This window comes from Populus euphratica, unplaced genomic scaffold (assembly GCF_000495115.2).
Source record: "Populus euphratica unplaced genomic scaffold, PopEup_1.0 scaffold31.1, whole genome shotgun sequence".
NCBI classification, from domain to species: Eukaryota; Viridiplantae; Streptophyta; class Magnoliopsida; order Malpighiales; family Salicaceae; genus Populus; species Populus euphratica.
In genome coordinates this window covers 3,521,985-3,546,537 of record NW_011499850.1, presented here as the reverse complement: position 1 = coordinate 3,546,537, position 24,553 = coordinate 3,521,985, and the positions used below count along the sequence as shown (strand labels likewise).

The 24,553-nt window shown below is 32.3% G+C and overlaps 2 protein-coding genes across 2 annotated transcripts in view; both read right to left on the bottom strand.

Moving 5' to 3' along the window:
- ATG18B (autophagy 18 B-like protein) overlaps positions 1 to 3,294 on the bottom strand; it is a 5,476-nt gene extending 2,182 nt beyond the window's left edge. Inside the window, exons 1-8 of the mRNA XM_011019789.1 lie at positions 2,888 to 3,294; positions 2,724 to 2,797; positions 2,555 to 2,628; positions 2,367 to 2,476; positions 2,188 to 2,279; positions 1,745 to 1,857; positions 1,253 to 1,372; positions 522 to 667 (exon numbers count right to left, since the gene is read on the bottom strand). Of these exons, the coding sequence (XP_011018091.1) occupies positions 522 to 667; positions 1,253 to 1,372; positions 1,745 to 1,857; positions 2,188 to 2,279; positions 2,367 to 2,476; positions 2,555 to 2,628; positions 2,724 to 2,797; positions 2,888 to 2,964 (806 nt within the window). The 5' untranslated portion in view covers positions 2,965 to 3,294. The remainder of the gene's footprint in view (positions 1 to 521; positions 668 to 1,252; positions 1,373 to 1,744; positions 1,858 to 2,187; positions 2,280 to 2,366; positions 2,477 to 2,554; positions 2,629 to 2,723; positions 2,798 to 2,887) is intronic.
- A 2,564-nt stretch (positions 3,295 to 5,858) lies between these two features.
- Positions 5,859 to 11,113, bottom strand: LOC105121229 (probable LRR receptor-like serine/threonine-protein kinase At4g30520). The gene is made up of 11 exons (XM_011019787.1): positions 10,497 to 11,113; positions 10,259 to 10,391; positions 10,072 to 10,143; positions 9,524 to 9,667; positions 9,132 to 9,203; positions 8,905 to 8,964; positions 8,704 to 8,804; positions 8,491 to 8,622; positions 8,052 to 8,396; positions 6,919 to 7,298; positions 5,859 to 6,501 (listed from the first exon to the last, which is right to left on the bottom strand). Exons 1-11 carry the CDS (start codon positions 10,579 to 10,581, stop codon positions 6,112 to 6,114), a joined length of 1,914 nt encoding a protein of 637 aa, XP_011018089.1. The 5' UTR covers positions 10,582 to 11,113; the 3' UTR covers positions 5,859 to 6,111.
- Positions 11,114 to 24,553: the final 13,440 nt, after the last annotated feature.

The following is a 24,553-nucleotide window of genomic DNA, read 5'->3' as shown; positions in this document are numbered from 1 at the left end:
TGATGCAATTTCAGCTTGGAAAGTGCACGAGAAGGGAGACATGCAATAGTTTTGGAGAAATCAGAGGCAGCCTTTCTAACATTGTGAAGCACATGGTAAAACCTTGGACCAGTCATGTGCTGCATTCATGTGTTCTTAAAATGAAGACATAAATAGAGCAGGATCAATACAAATCAACAGGACAAAGTACTGTTGGATTTGAAAACCTAACCAACAACACATGATTTTATAAGAGGAAAAAACAATAAAGAACAAGAAACAGGCAAATGTCATTTATGTGAAACATGCCATAGAGTCAAGAAAAAAATAACTGACATGTACATATTAGACAAACGTATTATACCAGTGATTTTATAACATAATGGTAACTATGGGGCAATGCTGCATTCCATAAAGAGGTGAATGAACAGCAGCTATGTGACTTTATTATTGAAAGCATCAACAAGAATAGATCTTTTGCAACAAAATATCACTCAGCTAAATCAACATATCCAAACTACATAGTTCATGTAGTTTCTCACCTCTGATTTATGGCAAGACCCAGTGAGAAGACATGAATGGAACCTGAACTACTCAGGGCTACAAGAACATCCGGAAGTTGTGTTGATGGTCCAAATGACAAGGAAAATATTGTTGATGGGTATGTCCCCCTTCGAAAACTATATGACTGCTCAAGAATCCATTGACAGAGAAATGCTATAAGATCCATCGGAATCTACTCTTTAATGAGTTTTAAAAAAGGTGGAAATACAAAAAATGGATGGCTGCACATCATAAATAATGAAAGGGACAACATGGCTATCAAACTGATTATCAACACCCACACCACACCAAAAAGCAGTTGAAGTAACAGTAACAGTAACAATAATAATTATCAGAATGGTATTTGTTTCACTAATTAATCCCTTTAGACAATTAGCACCTGTTTTTGGCTTGTGAGTATTGCTAAGCTCTGCAGAAGTTGCAAATCTCTAAATACACCTCATTTGTAAGCACATATAATTAGGGTTTCATAATTCCTATTTCATCCACAGTTTCTCATTTCTTTGTATTCATTGAAAGTCAGTTAGAACCATGTAAATGGTCATGCATGCAAAATTGCCAGATAATTTTTATAGCAAAGACAGAAAAGGCAGTAGGTCCACTCTCCCATTTGCCCATGCTGCACAAATGGAAACTGTGTTTGTTATCTTGCTGACAAGTCCAGACTTCCATAAGTTCTTCATCAAATAAATGGTGTATTGTTGCTCACCTTAGTTGCTTCTGATACCAGATGAACTCTGATTATGGTGCCCTGCTCAGATGCTGTTGCGATGTACATCCCATTGCAAGACATGACAATTGCAGCCAATGGTGAACGGTGAGCATCTATCTGTCATTGAATTCAATAAATATATAAGTGAAACTGAGGATGCACATGAGTGAGCAAGAAAAGGATTCTTTCTTATCCAATCACCATAAAGGAAAGCAAAAGGTATGAGATTCTGCTGGGTAGTGGGTTAGAATAATGTTAGTGAAATGAGATGAAGAACACCCCCCCCCCCCCTTGAGAAATTCATACTAAAGCTGGTATCCAAGATTCCTTCTTCTTTTTTTCCTTCTAATGAACTTGTATCCAAGATTTGAACTTCTTTTTTGGGAGCGGGAGCATTAAAGAGAGAAGAAACAAGAATTCCTAGAAGATATGAAATTTTCAATCACATGTTATGCTTATCAATCAATTTTCAAAGATTTTTCCCGCAACCTCGCAATGTGATTGAAGCTCCATGACATTGTACACCAAAACAGATCCTTTGGTCGTGCTAGAAGGAACAGCCAAGAAGCAGCCATCCAAACTAGGAGAGAATGCACAAAGTCCTGTGGAAAAGATAAACAAATGACAAGGCAATTAATGGCATATACGATTTGATTGATTAGTCTTTCTCTCATCCTCGTAGAACTATATAAACTCAGCACTCATCACTTTTCTTTTCTTTAACAAGCACAGATTGGCATGACAAGAAACCCATCTCTAGAATGTGCAAGATCATGCAATTAGCCACAACAAAACTTTGACTCACGACTGTTTGAATTCATTCTGCAAGAACTTCTGTTTAAACATCAATTTAGTAATAAAACATAGATAGCTATAAAAGCAGTCGTGAAGGCTACCTCGAAAACCCACATAACGAGGATCTTCTGTCTCACCTTTTACATTAGGAACTGTATCGATGGCATCCAATATTGCCAGCGTATGTGGATCATAGATATAAGTCTTTTCTTGCAAAACAACAACAAGCCTGCAATGATCAACAACAACAAAAGAATTCTTCCATCAAATCCAATTAAGGACAAATTTGAAAAAGATAAAAGAGTGAGTGTTCTGCCTCTTTTTATTCAATCGGACGGCGAGGACTGAAGTTAAGAAATTCAATTCGCGAAGAGCAGCTCCTGTTGTAGTATTGAACAAACAGAGTCGCCGGGGAGATAGAGATGGCTGTTTCAGGGGGGGAAAACAAAATTAATGCTTTAGAGAGTAGTAGACAAACAAAAAGAAAAAGAAGTAAGGAAGCACCTGTTCACCGCCGCCAACAATGGCAAGGAGGCTTGAACTATATAGCATTTCCACAACAACAAAAGCTCCAGAAGCTAACAAAAAATAATAAATACAGTATTATTCAAGAAATATCCGCTTTCATTTAAAAAAACGAAAAGAAAAGGAAAAGGAAAAATGGGTAGCTTGCCTCGTTCATAACAGAGACGTCCCGTATTAGAATCGAAGATCTTGAAACCATCTCTGGTGCTTATCGCAAAGCCACTGCGAAGACTCAATAGAAAAGAGAAGGAAGTATTATATAAAAAGAAAAGAAAAGGGAAGGTGTATGAAGAATAAAACGATGTTGATTACCTGCTGTCTTGATTAAAAGAAGCGCAGAGGATTGGATATTGTGAGGAGGAGGAGGAGGACTGACTACCACTACTCATTACTGAATTTATTGATTACAGCTGGCTTGGCTGTGCTTCAAAGATGTATTAACGGGTGCTGGGTTCTTTAATTCTTTATAATTTTTAGTCAGTGAGAAAGAACTCTCTCTTATCTTGCTCATAGATACACATATGTACATGTGTTCTTGGATTATAATGATACAGAAGACAGAAGGAATAGTGAAGAGAGATGATGACAACTTTGGCGTTGGAGTTGGAATAGAGGAGTACAATACAAGGCAAGTCAAGTTGAAGTTGTTGCTGCTGCGGCTGCTGCTGCGGTTTCTTGGTTGGGTCCCATCATCCATGCCTGCGGTGCTTCATCTCCACCGTCCATGCTGTTGAGATAACTTCAAGTCTTCGTTAATTTATTTCCTAGTATTTTAAGATCAACAACCGTTTATTCCTTCTAAAGACTTACAATTGCTAAAGATTGTTTTAAGGCGGCATCCGTTGTTCAATAAAATATTTTTTATTTTATAATATATTAAAATAATATTTTTTTTTATTTTTTAAAATTAATTTATAATATTAACATATCAAAACTACCTGAAAATATTTAAAAAATTAATTTTAAATAAAAAAACATGAAACCAAGGGCCTTTTGGTTTTCTAGTCAGAATTAGTTTGATCTTTTAAAATTAATTAATTAATATTAAAATTAAAAAAAAAATTAACGTAATTTATACATATATCAACGCATGAAAGATGTTTATGTCCTTTGAGCAACACTTATAGTACCTCTCAGTGGTCAAACTCATGTTTTCATTATGTCGTTGTGTCTTTTTTCTTCAAGTAAACAGAGTTGTGTGGTTTGTCACCAACAAGTTTTTTTTGTTTTTTTATTTTTAAAAAATATAATCTAATCTTTTTTATTTTTGATATTTTTATATCAATTCTTATTCTTTTTATTTTTAAATTTTATTTCTTAACCTTTTTATACAAATTTTATTTATTTTAGATTTAATCTTTTAAATTTTATATGGAAAATACAAAAGAATAATAAAAAGGGAACAAAAAAACTTCTATTTACGTTGCCATAGATGATGCCTCTAAAGAAGCTAGAACAAATTCACTAGATTTAGGTTTTCTTTATAAATTTAGTATAAGTTTTTTTCAAGTAGATATCATATAAGAAAAGAGGAAAAGGAGATTTATATATTTTTCTTCCATGTTGAAAAATGAAAAGAAAAAATCCTTTTATTCCCCTCCAAACTTGGAAATAAATAACTTATTTTAGAAAAAAAATTTGAAGCTATGTACCTTGTAAGGTGACAATTCTATTGCACAGCTTGCCTCATCACAAAATAGTCTGCCTATATCATTTATAATAAATGACAATCCTAGTTGAAATATATATAGAGTTATAATATGTATAGCTTGGCATTGTAGCCTAGAAAAATAAAAGATGTGCCTTGGTTAGGTTTTAATATTTTCCTCCATGAACTAGTGATGCTTGCGCTAAAAACAGCTTTAGTTTAACATTGATAACCATGTTTTCTTTCTCTCTATATTACTTGGTGTTTGTGCCCTACCTTATAATTTTTTAAATTAACCCTTCAATTTCTCTTTCCTTTCAATTTGTCCCAGTTCTTTTTATTATTATTATTTTTTATTTAAAGTGATTTATAAGGTTTGGATTTTGTTTTGATTTCACCCTCATTTATTATTTTTCTTTGTCAAATGTAGCTTTTATTTTTTTAATTGCTAATTATGTAATCTAAAATTATTTCTGAAATTTTTTTTTGGTGATTTCACCCTTCATTATTTTTAATATAGATGTCTTATTTTTTTTAGTAATTAATGTTAAATGTAGTTTTCAAGATGCATCTTCTATCATTTTCTATAGTTTAAATAAGATTACTTGATTTTATTGAATCTAGTCATGTCAATAATATTAAATTTTAAAAAAATGCACAATATAACCTGAGCATATTTTATTCATGTTAGAAAAAAATTGACCAGCACACGATACAGCACGGGTGATCGATCTATTTCATTCTGTTCATCATCCAAACGCATTACGCTGTTAACAAAATTTCACAAACCACCAGTTCACCGCATGTTCCATTTTCCCCCAAGCAACATGAGGAGGCAAGGAAAAACAAACCCCAACTGAGTTCCTCTTTGGATCATGAATTGCGATGAGCCTGATTAATGGGTCCGAAACTTCATCTCAAATCAAAGCCGAAAGTCTTGAAAACCCAAATGGTATATGATCTGATGTCAAACAACTAGCAATGCTATATTATTTTATACGCCGAAATGAATTAACTGTTGGTCCAAATCCAAACACTTGGAAGTCAATATCTTCGTTACCTCGACCTAACCAAACTTTTCGTCGCTTGCAATTGCACAAAGTACAAGACCAACCTTGTTGAAACATCTCTTATGAGAGGAAGCATGTTCTTGACCATACGTAAGAAAGCAAGGGTGAAATACCTTCGTTACCTCGACCTAACCGAACTTTTCGTCGCTTGCAATTGCACAAATTACAAGACCAATCTTGTTGAAACATCTCTTATGAGAGGCAGCATGTTCTCGACCATACGTAAGAAAGCAGGGGTGAAAAGGAAAAGATTAGGGGGTAATTGCCTGGCTGGAGAGCAAGATAAAAGGAGCTGAGAGGACTGGAAGACCCAAAAAAGATAGAACACTGAGCAACAACGAGCCGCGTGACCCTGCAAAAGCTACCAAAGAAAACGACCGTTTGACAATACCTCACTGGCACAGTTTCATCAGCTAAAAGACACTGTACAAGGAAATAATCTCCGAGACAAATCATCAATATCATCCATGTTTGCACTGTCTCGCCCATGGACGCGGCAGGGTATGTGACGATGCTTTCACTTATCAACACTGTATAAATAAACCCCATTGTGCACATTCACAAGCCAAACTTTCTTTCTTTCGTAAATACTATTGGACCCCAACCCATATAATGAGATTCTTTCAGTTCGGTTAGAAAAGGGATATGTACATTACATTTCCATGAAGCTAAAAAAACTCAAAAAAGACAGTTAACAGAGAGAAAGTAAACCTATATATTTCTTGAACAAAAGACAGCTTCTAGTTGTAAAGAATTACTTGAAGAAAAGAATCATTTTCCTGTTTGTTCAAATTTCGCTTTTCTTAATTCTTTCCTGTTTATCTTGGACCAGAGAGTTCCATTGCATAGGAATCCAAAGAGTGCTCATCCTCATCCTCATCCATTGTAGTTCTAAACATGCTGCTGGAACGATTAGGACCACTTTCATCATGTTTTGAAGCAGAGGTAGTGCTATTGTTATTGTTGTTAGGACGGGAGAGGCTCATTGTGGGATTATAATGACTGTGTGCTGCAACCCATTTCTCGGCGAGACCATCACCTTCAAGCATCCGGACCACTTCTGACATTTTGGGACGGTGAGCTGGGAGGAATTGAGTGCAGAGAAGCGCCACTTGTAACATCTCCCCCACCTCAATGCGACAGAAATTGCTCCCCAGCTCTTTGTCCACCAACTCTTCCATTTTCTTCTCTTGTTGTACCTTCTTCACCTGTCACCATTGTCATACACATTTTTTTACCAACTGTTGTTATTTGTGAATATGAGTTTGAAATCTCCTAACTCAGTTGCAACAATGTAAAGCATAAGAGTCTGAAAATAAACAAAACAAATCATGTTTACAGATATTGGCATGCAGGGCCCAACAGCATGAAATGTCCCTCACGGATAGGACTAATCCTATGCAATTATCCACACAAACACATCAATGATATGTCCTTTTCAAATGCTTTACGGCAATTGGGAGTGCTATATGCGGTCTAGAATCCCATTGAAGCTATATGGATTTAAGCAACATCTAGAACCTAGCTATAATTAGCACGATCATGTCTGATGGTACGCACAATGAAAATAATAAGCCATATGCTGGAAGCAGTTCAAGATTATAGTAGCAGCAGATGAGACTTACCCATTCAAGCATAGCTCCTTTCTGATTAACAGTTTTGCCAAATTCAAGAGCTCTCATTCCAGTAATAAGCTCTATCAAGAGAATGCCAAATCCAAAAACATCGGTTTTCTCAGATGACTGACCAGTGGATAGGTACTCTGGTGCTATGTGCCCAACAGTGCCACGGACAGCAGTAGTGACATGGGAATCAGCATGGTCTAAAAGTTTGGCAAGGCCAAAATCACCAACCACAGCCTCACAGAATTCGTCAAGAAGCACATTAGCAGCCTTTACATCCCTATGAATTATCTTAGGGTTGCATTGCTCGTGTAGATACAGAAGACCCCTGGCAGTTCCTATTGCTATCCTCTTCCTAGTGTTCCAGTCCAGTGCAGGTTTCACTGTTTGATGAATTGATTATCTCAGGAACATTCCAAGTGGCCCAACATAAATCACAGTAGTTCTAGTAATAGTTCTAGTAATAGAATGTGAAAGAAAAACAAATTCTAATTAGGTAACCATGCATTCAAAACTCACACCCTGCCACCTTTAGTTCCTTGAATGACAGTGGGGCCGAGGAGAGTTTCTCAGGATCTCCTAAAGATCGACCAAATTCAGATTTGAAAGTAAAGACATGGACAATTGTGCCTCAGAGAAATAAACATCAAGACAATTTAGAAAAAAATGGGAGCATGAAAACTTAAAGTTCTCTAGTATTGCCACTGTTGAATTAAATGTTTTGAGGAATTCAGCTCACTTTCTCACGTTCAACCAAAAAAAGAAAGCAAAACTTCATTTCAGTCTCAAACTGAACACAAATACAGCATGGATAAAAAAAGCATAACAATAATAAACTATACATTCACCATGAAATTGGCGAAGAGGAAAAAGGTCAAGACCAAAGAGAGAGAAAGAAAATAAATTGACCAGAAATAAGAACAAATCTAACACGTTCTAAAGCTGTGCCATGATGAAGTTAGAACCATGGGCACCAATTAAGACCTCTTGAAAGACCAGAAATGGTTAGAAACCATAATATGGGAAACAGGCAGTACCTCAATAATCACAAAGCAAAAGGATTTATATTGCCAGAAATATTGTTGTCCACCAAGCATTTTTATGCATGAAGTTGCATAAGGTAACCAAGTGCTAACCTCTAAGCCTTGAAGCCACGCTGCCATTAGACATGTAAGGATAAACCAAAAGCCTCTCATTATGAGAGGCACAATATCCAATCAACCGCAGCAAATTGCGGTGAACTGCAAGGCTGATCATCTCCAGTTCCGTTCGAAACTGTGATTCCCCAGCAGTTCCAGTCAAATCCTTTAGCCGTTTCACAGCCACCATGGTCCCATCTCCTAGCTTTCCCTTGTACACATTGCCAAAACCTCCAGCACCAAGAATGTTCTTTGAGCAGAAGTTGTCAGTAGCAATTTGAAGCTCTCTGAAAGTGAAGTTCCGGAGATTTCCTAGGCTAATTAGCTCCTCTTCTTGATTGTCTGCAACAAAATTCCATGACCCATCTCAGCGTTTTTCAGGCTCATGCTGTCATTTACTAAAATTTAGATAAAATAGGATGTTACTTATACTAACCACTAATGTGAAGTATCATTTGGCCTTTTTGTTTCCCCCGGAACCAAAGGATTCCAAGTGCTAGGAGGAAGAGAGATACAAGACTGAGACTAACCCCAAGTGCAATTGCTAATTTTTTGGGTTTATGCTTACCTACATAAGAACAGACATATTACAATTTGACTGAAAGAGATTAGCCAAAAGGTACACATGAGAGGGACATAGAGATTTCACCGGGTGATGAACCAAGAGAGAAAGAAAGAGGACCAGCATTGGCTGATCCAGAGCACCCTTCAATAGAGCCGCTTCCACAAATCATTGGATTACCCACAACACTGCATTAACCAACAATGTAACACAAATATAAAATAATATTTGATAAAGCATTGACCAAGTAGACAATAATTGAAAAACAAGGTTGTAGATAAACCATACTTGAATGTTCTAGCAGGGGACTTGGGCACATGTCCACTGATGTTGTTATAAGACAGGTCCCTGAAATACCAGTGTAATGATCAAAAATAAGAAAATCCAAAGCGAGTTGCTGAGCAAAAACATTATGACATCAAAAGGTTACCAGCATGCTGCATGCTGTGTTCGTTTTCCAAGGCACTTAAACATAAAATACAAACAAGAACTGAGAAAAAGAAAACTACACTCACAAGAAAGCAAGCTGTGGGATTTTGGCCAAAGACACAGGAAAAGGCCCAGACAAGCTGTTGTTGTTTAGCCTCCTACTCTCGTATTACATAACAAAAAATATCACAGTAGTTAGCCACAACGATATCAAAATAAAGCAAATAAAAACATTTGGTTTGGTTACTAATTGTGAATATTTAATGAAGATCAAAATCACAAACCACACTACCCAACCAATTCCATCAGAGCAACAATTTGCCAATTTGCGTACACCTTTTACAAAACAAGAAGAAAAAAGGAATAGAAACCATGAAACAAGGCATGCAATTCTGTTGGCGTTTTGTTTTCTTTTCCTTTACTCCACCTTCTTGGAAACCATACAGATTATGAAGAATAAAAATAGCAAACAACTTACAGGTATTGGAGACTATTTAATTGGCCAAGAGACTCTGGTACCCCACCAGAGAACCTGTTGTTAGAGAGATCCAAAGTCTGAAGTTTTGAGAGAGTGCCAAGCTCTGGCGGAATTTGACCAGAGATGTTATTGTTTTGCAACAACCTTCATATCCATACCAACAAGTTGGAACACAAAAAATAAAGTATTAATCATGAGGAGACAAATGGGGTTGTAATTTCTTATTCACGAATTTTCTTCACACTAGAACAGATAAACAAAGATAATCCACTCTGTTTTGTTGCAGACACAGAGTTTTGAATCATGAAATCCCACTTTAATATTAGAGTTTTGCCAAAAGACTGCTTAGATGTAGAAAATCAAACTGGAAAGAAAATTCAGAACGCAGAAATTCTTTTTACTAATTCACCTTCCTTTTCTTAATTACAGCAAGAAACAAGAAAAACAGAAAACTCAAAAGAGAAACTAGAAGTGGGTTTATCAGAAAGTGAACGATAAAAAATATTGAAAGAAAGAAAAACTAATGAAAAGAAGCTCAAAGTTCTTACACTTGGCGAAGATTAGTGAGATTTCCTATGGTTCCGGACAGAAAACCAGAGAGAGACTGGCTTGGAGCCCCCCTACACAGCAAGACCAAGAAATGAACTGTATTTCAAGTTCTATGAAACAAAGTCTCTTAAAATTAAATAAAGCCAGCAACAACTAAAAAAGAAGGAGAAAAACTTGGAAACTCACAAGCCAATAACAAGATTTTCAGGAGAGCAAGTGATCATAGCCCAGCTACAAGGATCAACAGAATCCTCATCCCAGTTGCTTAACACTCCATGTGGATCATGTAAAGCTTCCCTTATACCTATCAAAGCCTCCACTGCAAAAAAAAAAAAAAAAGCCAACAACTTTAAAATATTAAAATCCACAAAAACGAATGTACATGTAGAAAATAGACGCTTGATAGGGTTGTAGCTCTTGTTACCTTCATGGTTTCTAGGTTCATATGAAAGAGACAGTTTAGCTAAAAAGAGAGAGAAGAAAGAGAGATGCAACAGCTTGAAAGCCATAACTAGTTAGCCAATAATTCTAGTCATGAACATGTCTAACAAAGAGAGCCTAAAATTGTGAGTGGGGCAAATGTAAGTTATGAAACAATATACTACAGCGGCTACTATAATTTTTTTCTTTTTACTTTCATCTCTTTTTTGTCACCATCTTTTAACAAACAACACCATCCTTTACTTTTCTCTCTCCATGAGTAGTATCTTTTCTTGTTGCTTTTGGTCTTGTAAGAGGGGGGGAGAGAGAGAGAACGAGAGAGAGAGAAAGTTGCAAGTAGAGGGAAGGAACCAGGTGTGAGTTGGGTGATACAGGTTGTCAGGCTGGAGAGTGCAGAAATTGAGAGGGAGGGGATGGCATGGTACTGTCAAAAAGATTGGCTTATCTCCGTCTTTTCATTTTTCACTTGTTGCACCCAAGACATGGAGGAGGTATAGTCTCAGAGAATCAAAAACCAATTGTGATGCCACTCATGAACCCTTAAAAGTAAAACAATAATTTTGAAGAACATTTGTTTTCTTTTAGTGAGTAGAAGTTATTTGCTACTTTTGATGGTCTGCTAGACTGCTACGCTGTTAGATGTGTACTGCCATCATTATGGCTCTTTGTAAAGGAAATGTTCTTAAATCTTAATTATTTTTTCTATACAATTCCATTGAAATTATTGTGCATGGGGATGAAACAGGGAAGTGAAGATGAAGCATTAAAGCTGAGCATTTTAATGTGAGTGGAATGGATTTCTGTCTTAAAATATAAATTTTAAGAAAATAAATTTTAAAAAAATAATTTATTTTTTGATGTTTAGTAGTATAATAAAAAATAAATTATAAAATATTTTTTAGTATTTAATTATATCATAAAAATGATATAGAGTGGAATGGATTTCTATCTTAAAATATAAATTTTAAGAAAATAAATTTTTAAAAAATAAATTATTTTTTGATGTTTAGTAGTATAATGAAAAATAAATTATAAAATATTTTTTAATATTTAATTATATTATAAAAAATATCTAGAAAATAACTTATTAATATTTTATTGTTTCAAGTTTATTAAAATAATAAAGAACAAATTATCTTATAAATTAAAAAGTTAAATGAGAATGAAATAGAAAAAAATAATTTTATAAATTATCTTAAATAAAATAAATAATAATCAAAATAATAGACATCAAACCTAACAAATAAGAAAATTGAAAGATTAAGAAATTAAAATAATAATTATTATTATTTCATAAATTATTTCAAATAAAATAAGTAACAATCAAAAGAATAAGGATCAAATTTGATTGATAAAAAATTTCAATTGAAAAATGATAAGGGAAAAGTAAATAACAATTATAAAAATAAGGACCAAAGTTAATATAAAAATTAAATTCTAATGAATTATATTGAAAAAAATATTCAAAACAAAATATATATAGCAATAAAAAATTTGAGGACTAAATTTGATATAATCAATAAATAATATGATATTTTTAATTTTTTCACAACTTTCAGAAAGTGTTTTCCATCCAAAATAAAAGGAAAACACTTTCCTAAAAACCAAACTAAATTTTCTATTGACTAAAAAGTATTTTCTATTGACCAACTTTCATAACAACAAACAAACACAAGAAAGTTTGGAAAATGATTCTTAGAAAACCAGTTCCTTAAAGTGTATTTGGTTTAAGAAAATAATAAATTGATGACTTTTTTGTATTTTTATGATTTTAATATTCTAATGTTATATGTATATATATATATATATATATATATAAACATTTTCCTACAAAACCTAAAACCTAACACGCCATGTTATTTACATCAATTTAAATGGGTGTTTTAATTTGAGCATACAATTTGCCTTTTTCTTTCAAATCATGCAATTAAACATAACAATGATAAAAATATCATTTACTATAAAATTAATAGTAACTTGAAAAATAGTATAGGCACTAGAATTGTTCTAGAATGATCATTTGCTAGTAGTGTTGGTAATGATGGATATTTTCTATATATTCTCATGCATGTTTTCTATATGAGTTGTAATTATCAATAACAAGACATGAGACTGTGAGTCATAGATGGACCCTTAGCAAGATACGCATGCATTTTTTAATCAGTATTTTGCAAATATATGGAAATATCTTATAATTAAATTGGCATTTAAAATATAATTGTACGTGACATTGTGTTTTTTTCACACCAATCTCTTATAAGCCACACAAGTCTAAAATTTCAATGAATCATAGAGCTCCAAGCACATATCACAATCTTTAAGTAAGGTGTGTGTGTCATTATTTCATTAAACTGAAAACGATGACCAAACCCCCTGGAAATTTTATTGAACCAATAATCCTATACATTCTATCTTCAAATTAGGTTTGGATGTTTACAGAACCTCATTAGACAATACTATTAAGTAGAAGAGTAGAAGATTTGTTGTGATCTCTGGCTAAAGAACTCAATTTCAAACCACTCAAACACATCCCAAAACCTATTATTCGGCATAAGTGCATTACTCTCGTATTATCACTGGTATACTTGTCGTTTACAACATGGAGAAAACATACATGCATTAATTGAAAGCACATTCGGTGGTTATATATCTTTTAAAATTGATTATATGATCATCATTAATACATGTTGCCCACAAAATCTAGAAGTTAAACAACTTTCGCATAATTCCATTGCCACTCAAGTCTTACATCCCTAGATAGTTTAAGATTATAAGTGACATACATATTCTCTTATCTAGATACTCTTGCACGAGTTCAAGATTATATAAACTACCTTGAACCCTAAGGTAAGTTTTAACTTTATGATCTTCATTTTTTTTCTAATTATATCACAATTAAAGGTAAAGAGTTTATCTAATATCCTATACCAATGAAAACCACTCTTTACACACACATCTAATAAGTATTGCATGTTCCATCGGGACAATAAATATGATATCAAACAATGTTATGCTTTGAAGAAAGAGATTGAATAATTAATAGTCAAAGACCATATGCAATAGTTTGTGAAAAGAGATACCCACATTGAACAAGGTAGGGAAGAGTTCAACCAACCTAACCAGGTCTTGCCAGAGATCAATGTCATCTTGGGTGGAACTTCAACATCAAGTAACAGTGGGAGTGGAAAAGGAAAACATTGGGAAAAAAAATCCTTATTATCACCTACCTATCTAATGCATGGCATGAATCCTTTATTTACCCTCAAAAAAAGAAACGAGGTAACTTTTCCACAGAAGGAAGCTCTTGTCCTCTTAACATTTTTGGCTAATCACCATGTCCATAGGATGTTAGTAGACAATGGTAGTGCAATCAATATTCTCTCAAGTAAAGTGATGATATAAACAAGAATAGTTCGCTTGAAATAAATTTTTAAAGACTCTTCTCATTAGGATTATAGGTACAGGCATGTTCGTGAGGGGTGTATTGAAAATCTCTGTCATTATAAGGATTTTTTCTAAATGTATGACTCTCTAACAAGCCTTTATGGTCATTGACATGAGTCTAGCCCATAATACCATCATAAAAACTCCTTTTCTCCACAAGATAAATGTTGTTATCAGTACTAGAAACTTTTTATTGGGCTCAAGCTACAGCACAAGCCTGGGAGTTTAGCATCCCCAACACCTTAGGTGGGCTTGAGCGCTCGTTTGAGCTCAAGTGCTGATCATTCACAATATTTTTTTGTGAGCTTGGACGCACCATCCAAACCTAACCCCTAAAAGATATGTTATGATCTACTTTTTAAGCCCAAAAATATATGTTGGGGTCTTTTTTTCTTTTTTCCCTTATTAATTCGCATGTAAAAGATAGTTTTCTCCATTAATGTTAATTAATGCTTCCATTAATGTTAATTATGCTTGTGTAATGAATATTTTTTCCCTCATAAATGTTGACATGGTAAAATTACTCTTTAGCTCTCCATCCAAGAAAAAGATAAAGTCCAATTGCTATAAGTTTTTTTTATATTAAAAAGAGATTTAAAAAAAATAACTTAAACTTTAAAATTTAAAACTTTTTAAGTGTATTTATCACTCATTTTTTCTATAAAATTATTAATTTTATAATTAAAGAGTTTTTAAACACCCTAAAAAATTACCTAAAACAAAAAATTACCTTAACATTAAAGAAAAAAAGCTATTTAAAAAGACACCTAATCAAACTACCATTCAACCACTAAAAATTCTTATTCTATAGATACCTTTTACTTTAACACTTCATAGCTGAGCAACCATTTTCTTACAATTGTTGTGGCTAGTGAATTAATTGCAAGAGCAACACAGACATCATCCTGGCTTTCATGGAACAAAATCCACCCATCCCCATAAAGAAGCAAAAGAACAGCACTGAAAAACGAAAAGACGAAAAGGAAAACAAAAAACACAGTCGTGAAGAAGCTTTTATTCCAAAATCCAAACCAAACCCATTAAACTATACACTGAATTTTATAGAAAAGTGTGTAATAAGAACATCTTGGATATGAATATATAAAGGTGATCATACTACACATATAGCAAGAAGTAAAATAATAATACAGGGAAAGGGAGAAAGCTCAAGATCAAATCTTCGTTGGAGCGCGCTTATTCTTCCATGCGAGCTGAGGGTGGATTGATTCTTCCAGCGATGGGCTGGTGTTGTTTTTCAGTGCAGGTCGAAAAAAAGTGCTAAAGCTTGAGAATGGGAAAAGGCAAAAGGTGACGCCCGTGCCTTACCTTGGCCCCACAAATGGTAGCCTTCTTACCAACCATGCGTGGCTTGCGTTGTGTGTAATTTTGGATATGTCCGAGGCTAAATTTGTAAATTTCAGTTATAAGTTTTACGCGTAAAAATTTAATAAATTCACAAGATTTAACCACTTTTAAAAATCAATTGGTCACAATGCTATTTTTTGGGGGCATGTTTATATGAAATATATGCTAAATGATGCATATTATAAGAAAAATAATGTTCGGAGTCATTTCTTTCGGTTCTCATAATAATAATAATAATAATACTTTTATTAAAAAGTTTTTAATTTCTTAGTGGCATTAATATTATTTGTCTTTTGCATGTCCTTTAATTTCTTTATCAATGAAATGGACCGACTATTTATAAGATGAGCTACAGTTAGTAAGCGTAGCATGTGGATATAGCTAGAGGCCATGCTATTGTGTGGGTAATTGTCTCCTCTTAAAATAGCAGAGATCCTTGATTTAAAACCGTAGCTATCAAATCTTTTTGTTGCGGTATTATGGTATCATATAATACATGTGTTACATGCCCATGTCCATTAAATTTTTTAAGGAAAAAAAATAAAATTCATTGAGTATCCACCTTGTTTTTAGATATAGATTATTATTAATTGTAGTTATTGTTTTATTCTTAAAAAGATCGGGTGAATTGATTTTTTCATTTAAGATTTATTTATTATTACAAGATTTATAGAGATAATTTAGTTTTCTAACTTTTCCGATGAATAATATAATTACTATATTGCATAAAAAATAATATTTTAAAGAGTTGTATGGAAGTAATTTAATCTTTTTATATTTTAAAGATACAATATAAAAATTATATTAAGCACAAATTGTAAAACTTACATCAAAGATTTTTTTTGTCCTTTCATATTGTATTTTTTAATAAACAAGCAAGTGTAACTTAATTTTTTTTATAAATATAAATATTATAAAAAAAAAATTGTTGGCACATTTTCACCATTTAGATGGCGTGTGTAAAATAATGCTACATTCAAATATTGTTTTTCATAATAGCATTGGAAGGACCTCATTGTTCTTTTTTTATTGATGTTGTGTACATATACGATGAAATACTGGTTGTATTTTAATGAATTTTCTCTCTCTCTTTTTTTTTTTGCTAAAATATAAAGGTGTTATTTTATTTATTTTTTGTTTTTAATTTTGTTTTTGTTTTTTAATTATTATTTTGATTATTATTATTAGTTTTCTTCTTTAATTTCACCCTTTATTATTTAATTTTATTTAATTTTATATCAAATTTACTTTTTATTCTTTATTGATTATTTATTTTTAATTATTGTTTTAATTTTATCCCAATTCTTTAATTTCAAATTTAGTTCTTAGAAGTATTCCCCTGGACAAGATGTATGAGCATTGATGGGACTTGCATGCTGTCCAAGCTTGGTTTCTCTCAAGATTTTTACACTGGGAGACGTTAACATGCGTTCATGGTGAATCAATCATGGTGACGTACGTAAAAAAACAAAAAAAGAAGCAAAAGTGGATGTGTTTTGATTTGAAAATACGTTGTCGATTATACGAAGTCTGAATTACTACGGTTGTCAAATTTATTTCTGCTCGTTTCTTTTCTTTTCTTTTCTTTTTTCTTTTGCTTGCTTGCTTGCTTGGATGCAGCACATGAAGGTGTTGCTGGGATGTATGATATTTTCTGGAGAGTAAAAAAGAAAACAGAGAGACTACTTTTCATGTCATGGATTTCTGCTCTTCAATCACAGAGGTAGTTTCTCTACCTGTGTGATTTTATCAATGTGCTGCTGCCATCCTCAATAAATTCATGCGTCCGGCTTGAGTTTTCTACATCAACATTGACTGTTGTTCTTCAGTTGTCAACATCCAAAGGTTTTTTCCCCTGTTTGTACTTTCACGTAATACGGGAAACAGAAAGGAACAAGCCAGGAGTACTTTAGCCCATGATTCATAAAGATTTTAAAGTTGCATGCAAATCATACCAAATGCATCTTTTTAATCCCATCTCGCTGTAGAATTACCCTGGAACTGTATAATCCAATAACAAGAATTCAAGATCCCTCAATCATATTCAAATCATGTTAAGTCTCTCTGTTTTTTTTTTTTTTTGGCGTTTAGTTCTTCAAAATTCCAGCCAAATTATGACAATGATCAATAATTTAGCTCTCTTAACCGAGAGATAACAGTGAAATCATAACATATTTTGTCCTCCGAATATGGTTATCATAGTCTAACACAAAAAGGGTCCATCAATAATTAAGTATGCACCTAAAGTTCTTTCCTTTTCTTTTTCCGTCAATGTCCCAGAAAAAGATCATATTCACGCCATGCCAAATTGCCATTGCATTGTACTCTTCTTGCTTTTCCTTTTCCTTTTCCTTTTCCTTTTCTGTTTAGCAGAACTGAATCTGTAATTAAAAATGTTTGTCGACCAGATAAGAAATTCTCACCGAGAGGCTTGCAAGCATCTAGCCATGAAATTCCACAACGTTGTTGTGAAGATACCAGGCAAAAGGGACGTTCTTTTTCCAACAAGATGAGCTTTAGTGCCCAAAGAGATACCTTACCATTTAGGTCCAGGCCTAATAGTAGTGGGACTCCCTGCAGATGGGCCTTGTTCATAGTTCATATGATATTGAAGTCCTTGAGGTGATTAAGGTGTGTTGAGTAATAAAAAAATGTTTTCCTTTCTCTACCTTCAATTTTCTATTCCATTTCCATTTTTCATTATCCATTAAAAAATCAAAAAACATATTCATTTTGTGTGGTTTCAGAATATGTTTTCAAATTAGAAAATTAATATATTCATCAAAGCTAGAAGCAGTGGACTCAGTCGTGCAGTCTGGACCAGAAATTTTGTACTATTTGAGCTATGTTCTTGATGGATCAATTCAATCCGATTCTGCAAATAGCAATTTCGAGAAGTTATACAACTTGGAGGTCCCTGTCAATCACCATCACCATCGAACAGAGCAAAGCTTGAGAAGACCAAGCCGGGGATAAAGTGGCAACTTGTTTCAGCTCTTTTATGATGTCTATGGGAATCGTTTCTAAATTCAGTAACGTTGAGAGCTTAGTTTTTGTGTGGGCTCATGGTTTGCAGCTGGATGAAAAGACATGAGGTAGGATTTTAGCCCACGACATAACTCTTGTACCAAACATTCATGCAGGATCTATAAATGGCAAGAGTTTCAATCTAAATTAATTTAATTTAAGCACGCCAAGGAAGAACTTCTCCTTAGGATCTGGACGGCTGGTGCTTAAATCAAGGAGCCTGGTCTGTCTGAAGACTGGTTCCATGTTGAAAACATGTAATAACACAAATTTGGTGCTTGTAATATTAAACAAAACAAAGAAATGAATCCGAGTGGACCAGGTGAGGAAGGGAAGCTAAGTCATTGTCTTTCGTCGAGAATAGGACCAGAAACTTGCATAGAGATGGTTACAAACAAAACTAAATCTTTCGTCGGGATGTTTGTTACTGGAAATCATCGGTGAGGTTCCTTCGGCCAGAAGAACCCATCAGGTCCTGGAACAGGGAAACTTTCTTTCTGATGAAAAACGATCGATCGAATCAATGAGATTCCTGTAGACAGTCCCTATCAGCACTCGACACTATTCTCTCAGGCGATTGGCCTATTCCGATGAAACATGATAGAGTGATACTGTTCTCTCTTCGTTGCAGATGAAGAGGGGGCAATAAGGATTTTCCCGGCAATGATTCAGAGAATGGATTAATTAATCCTTTTATCGATCCAACAGGCTTTAATTTTCTTCAATGATTAGATAATGAGAATCGAGCCAGGCCTGGTTTTTGTGTAAAGAAATTCAAGTTGAAATTTTATTTAGCATGCGGAGCTCCAGCTAAATAATTGAGCATTTATTGAATATCTTTATCATATTAAAATTGTAATTTGTACCTACTCCATTTTCTTGCTAGTAGCCTCACCACTACTCGTAGAGGAAGGCACTAGCCATTGGCCTTTTAACCTGTGCATGCGCCACTAACCTTTTTCTCCGAATCCAAATCCTTTCTTTTCGTTAATCGGCAACAAGCCCAAAAAGGCACTTCCTTTTTTATTCAATTATTAACAAGCCCTTTACAAATTTAATCCATAATTATTAAACCCATCTCGAGTTTATTTCATATAAAACTTGAGGTATGAGTCAGATGAACTAACCTAAATAAAAATATAATATTTTTTTAAAAGAATTTAATTATGTTGACCTAATTAGCCAATCCATGAGTTCATCAAGTCAATTCAAGTTATATTTTTTAAGAACGGAAAGATCTCAGGTTAATATTAATATACTATATCAGGCAGGGTTTAATAGTGAAACTTGAAACAAAGTCGGAGGGAAAGTAAAATAAGCTCCTGGGTATTTTGAAAATGTATAAGAACCAATGAATTAGGATGATTTGCATGGCTATGTTCACCAACCGCATAGTGGCAAACATATGCTATCCATTTCTCAGATATTTGTACTTTTGCTGGTTAAATATGTGATTAGTGGGTGCTGCGTCTGTGCCTAAGAGGATAGAGCAAACAAAACAGGGTAGATACAGATTTTGGAGTTCTTAATTTGAATAATTAAGCTGTGATTTAGTATTGTTTTAGCTTTTTATGCTTGGATTTGCAGGAGGACCACACTAGGCATTTGACTCATTAGGAAGAGGAGGAATTTAATAATGATGAGAAGATAAAGTACAGCTATGGCACCGATTGTTTTATTCAAGCGAGTCCAAAATCTCTTACTGTACTTGTATGTGTGGGGGGGCACAGTGCTTTCCGCCCTTGTATTGCATATAATGCTTGACAAGGCGAACAGTTTCTGGCGGTTTCTTTTTTATTTCCTCCTCTGAGCGGGAGGTTCGAGGATCCAGAGGTGCTTCCTATCCCTAAATTGTTGCAGATTTCGTGAGAGGTGATTGAAAAATACAAGTGTGTCATTGTGTTGAAGTATTGATCAAATCTACATTTAATACCGAAAACCCCGCCGCCGGCGGCCTGTGATTTGAGTTTCTACTACTTTTCACGGGTTGTTTGGAAACGTGTACATTAAAAAATTCAAAAAATTAAAAAAAATATTTTTAAGAAATAAAAATAAATTTTAACTTATCTGGGTTTGGATCTCAATCCCCTGAAACCAAGATTATTGCAGCTTTTATTAGTGTAAATTATGAGATTAATAGAACCCAGAATCACAGTATCGAATGATTCACAATTTTTTATCAAATTTTCTCTTGTTTTTTCTTGATTTTTATTTTTGTACATGTTTAGTACTTTATCAAATAAAGATATCGAGTTGAGCTGCAAATATGCTTAACAAAGACATTTATTAATTATTGTATAAAAATGTAAATTACTTTCCAGAGATTTCTAGAATAACATTTCTTAAAAGTCTATATTGCCCCTGATTAAACCTTACTATAAATAGAAAATGGCTCCTATAAAATAAAAAATGCCCTAGCTAAAACCTACCCTACTATGTACTAAACGAAGTAGGGGCATGTCACTTTTTTTACTTTTCTTTTAACAGGTATTATTAATAAGGATGATTGGAATAGCTTATGTCTAATTTAATCAATTAAATTATTTTTAATTTTATTAAAGGTGGACGAGATTTTTTTATTTAATATTAAATTTGAGTTTATTTTATTAATATTTAGTTAATTTTAAATTAAAATTTATAATTTTTTTAGTTTAATTCTTAAAAAATTATCAATGGTCTCAAACAAATATTATAATATTTGATTTGAACTTTATTTTGTGAATTTTTTTATTAATATTGGTATCTAGATTATTTTGTGCGTATCTCAATTAATCTCACGAATCTTAAAGTTAACGACCATATAAGTTTTCAGTGGCTGTAAGATGACTTGAACTCGAGCAAGTCCAGGATCTAACCAGTTAAGCTATTTCGGGGTTGTGAATATTTATTTTTATTATCATATAATTAAATAAAAAAAATAAAAAAAATTATTAAATTCAATAGAATTCATAATTAGGTTATAATTTTAATGGATCAAGTCATGAAATCCGGATTAATCCAATATTCCACCACTTCATTGCTGCTAAAAAAGTGTCATCTTGGTTTTTTTTTTAATTCAATCATACTTTTTACTTTTTGCTATAGTATAAATTATCTTTAAATTTATCAATTCGATTATGTAATATTAAAATAATTTTTATATATTTTAATTTTAAATGTGGAATCAGTAAAAGCACAAATCAATAAATTAATTTAATAATAATATAAAATAATTATTTACGGCCTAAACATTATTTTTAATCCAGCCCTAGCCTAACGGAGTCCAATTAACAAGCAAGTAAATAATAAGGCCAAGGCATCACTCATCACCCGGCAGGGCTCCATGTGCTGCTCGGCTAAAAATCATAAATTAACCAAAGGCCTTTGTAGTGGAGAATCATGGATGAACTGTACCTTCCGTTTTCCATACATCGTGCGTCGAGCATCGCTATGAATCGTATGTTTTTTTTTTTTAATACATGGTAGCCTAAATCTGAGGAACACGCTCACACATCACGAGAGCAATTTGGCCTTAATGGACCTAGGCACGAAGGGCGGTCGAAATTTCTTTCCCAGCAATTTTAAAACAATGCATCCGCCAATGGTTGGTTGCCCTGTGTTTTCTCTTCAAAAAATTGCATCTCTCTCTCTCTGTCTGTACACTCCACGTCAGCACATTAAAAAATTATACTACCTTAAAAAATCGAACAACTCAATTAAAATTTAATAGGAAATTGGATTAATTTTTTAAATATAAAAAATATTTAATTATTACTAATATATTATTTTAAGAAAAAATTAATCATAAATTCAAAATACAATATATAATATATAATAAACACTATATTTTTGTAAATAGTAATATATTATATTAACTATAATTAACCTATTAAATTTACAACTCGAGTTAAAAAAATTGGATAACTATAAAAAATTAAATTATAAAAATTAAATTTTAAATAATTTAATATTAAAAAACAAAATTAATAAAAAAATAATTATAATTAGTCCAGTTAAACTGCTAGACTTATAAGTTTTTCTTACTTAATTAAAAATGCTTTCACCATATATATATTAGAAAAGTTTTGATGAAGCCAGAAATTGGATAAAATATCAGGACGCCAAGCCGCAAGTAGGGCAATACAAACAAAACGAGGATTTAAACAACCAAAAGTTGCAACTACGAGGAAGCTTAATCCCCGTGATCAGTATAGAAAAGCTAAAGCAATGGTATATTATTTTACCTTGATAAAATCAATCAAGATTGTGTTTGCATTTTAAATAATGAGTCTCATGGCTGAAAACAAATATGATGTGACCCTATTAATTCCGTATGCAACAAGTAGAATTAATCTTATTGTATAGATAGACTCTCTCCTCTTGATTTAATTTAATTTAATTAAAAAAGACACTATATTATAGAAGCCAAAACAAGCGTTTTTTCTTCAACGACCATCTAGGACTGCAAATAGTCTACGCAAGTTGAGCTTTGGTATGTTCAAGCTTGACTTATTGTGTGTGCTCGAGAATGAGATGCAGAACACACACATAAAAATTAATTACAAAAAAAGGACAAAAATTATTGTTATTATGCAATTAATGATAAATCTTACAAGTTCCCCTTAAATATATATATATATATATATTTTATTGTTCATCATGCGCAAAAAGAGATCTAGCTACTGGAATATTTTTATCCATTTTATTGGTTGTTATGGTTCCAAAACATTACATGTACAAAAATCAAGCTAAAAAACACCATATAGATTTATTTTTTTATTTTTTATTTTTTAATCATAGTATTTTTATGTATTTTGTTTAAAATCATGGCTACTGAAAAAAAAAAAGTATTAAGTAATATTCTCATGAGAAAAGTATTGTAACTTTAATTCCTTGTATTTATTTTATTTTATTTTTGTTTCTTACTCTTTTTGGGTCTTACATGTTTTTTTTTGTTTTTTTTACATTTTTTTGTGTTGTACATTTTTTTTCCTAAGATTATCTTCTTTTTTAATCTTCTTTGTATTTTTTTCTACATTATCCTTGGTATTTTTTTAATATTAAATTAGTTAAGAAATTAACTCTATAATTTCAAAAAAAAAAACATTATAGATTACTATAATATTTTTCTATATGGTTTTTTTTCAAAATAATCTTTGTTATTTTTTTTATATTGAGCTGATTGAGAATTTTACTTCATAATTTTTTTTCTTAAATTACCGTGGATTGCTATAATATTTTTATATCTGATTTTTGTTTTGTTGTGGTGTTTCTTCATATTTTTTTCCAGTTTGTTTTTTTAGAAATTGTCATCTTTTTTTATTTTTGGAATTATTTTTGTTAATTTTATTTTTTTAATATTGAATTGGCTGAAAATTTAACTTTATAGTTTTTTCTTTAAAACACCATGGATTATTACAGTATTTTTCTATTTTTTTATTTTTATAATTTTTTAAAATTATCCTTGTCATTTTTTTTATATTGAGCTGGTTGAAAAATTAGCCTTTTAGTTTTAAAAAAACACTATAGATTGCTATAGTGTTTCTTCACGTAATTTTTTTGTATGATTTTTTTAAAAAATTATCTTCAATGATTTTATTATTTTTAATATTGAACAGATTGAGAATTATAATTGTAAATTTTCTCATAAAACACTATAGATTTCAATAATGTTTCATTGCATGATTTTTTTTATGATTTTTTTAAAATTATCTTTGTTGATTTTATTTTTTTAATATTAAGTTAGTTAAAAATTTAACTTTATAATTTTTTATTTAAAAATATTATGAATTATAATAAATTTTTTTTATAAATCTTTAATAATATATAAGTATATCACAAACTCACAGCATAGCATATAATGATTTTGCTAAAATATTTTACAGCTATATTATTTTTAAAAAATAAATTGTAAGAGTTAACAGCACAAAATCTCTCCTCTCGGTAGGGACGAGAACATGGAACAAATCCCAGTACATTAATAGCCTAATACAAACAAAACGAGGATGTAAACTATGAGGCAAAAGAAACCAAAAAAGTTGCAACTCGACAGAGAATAACGAGAATCACTTCAACTACAAGAAAGCTTTTATCCTCAAGGAAAAGTTAACATTATTTCACCTTGATAAAATCATTCAAGATCCCGTTTGCTTTTTAAATAACGAGTCTCATGGTATAAAAATAAATTATGATGTGACTCCTTTAAATCCGTGTAAGAAGTAAAAT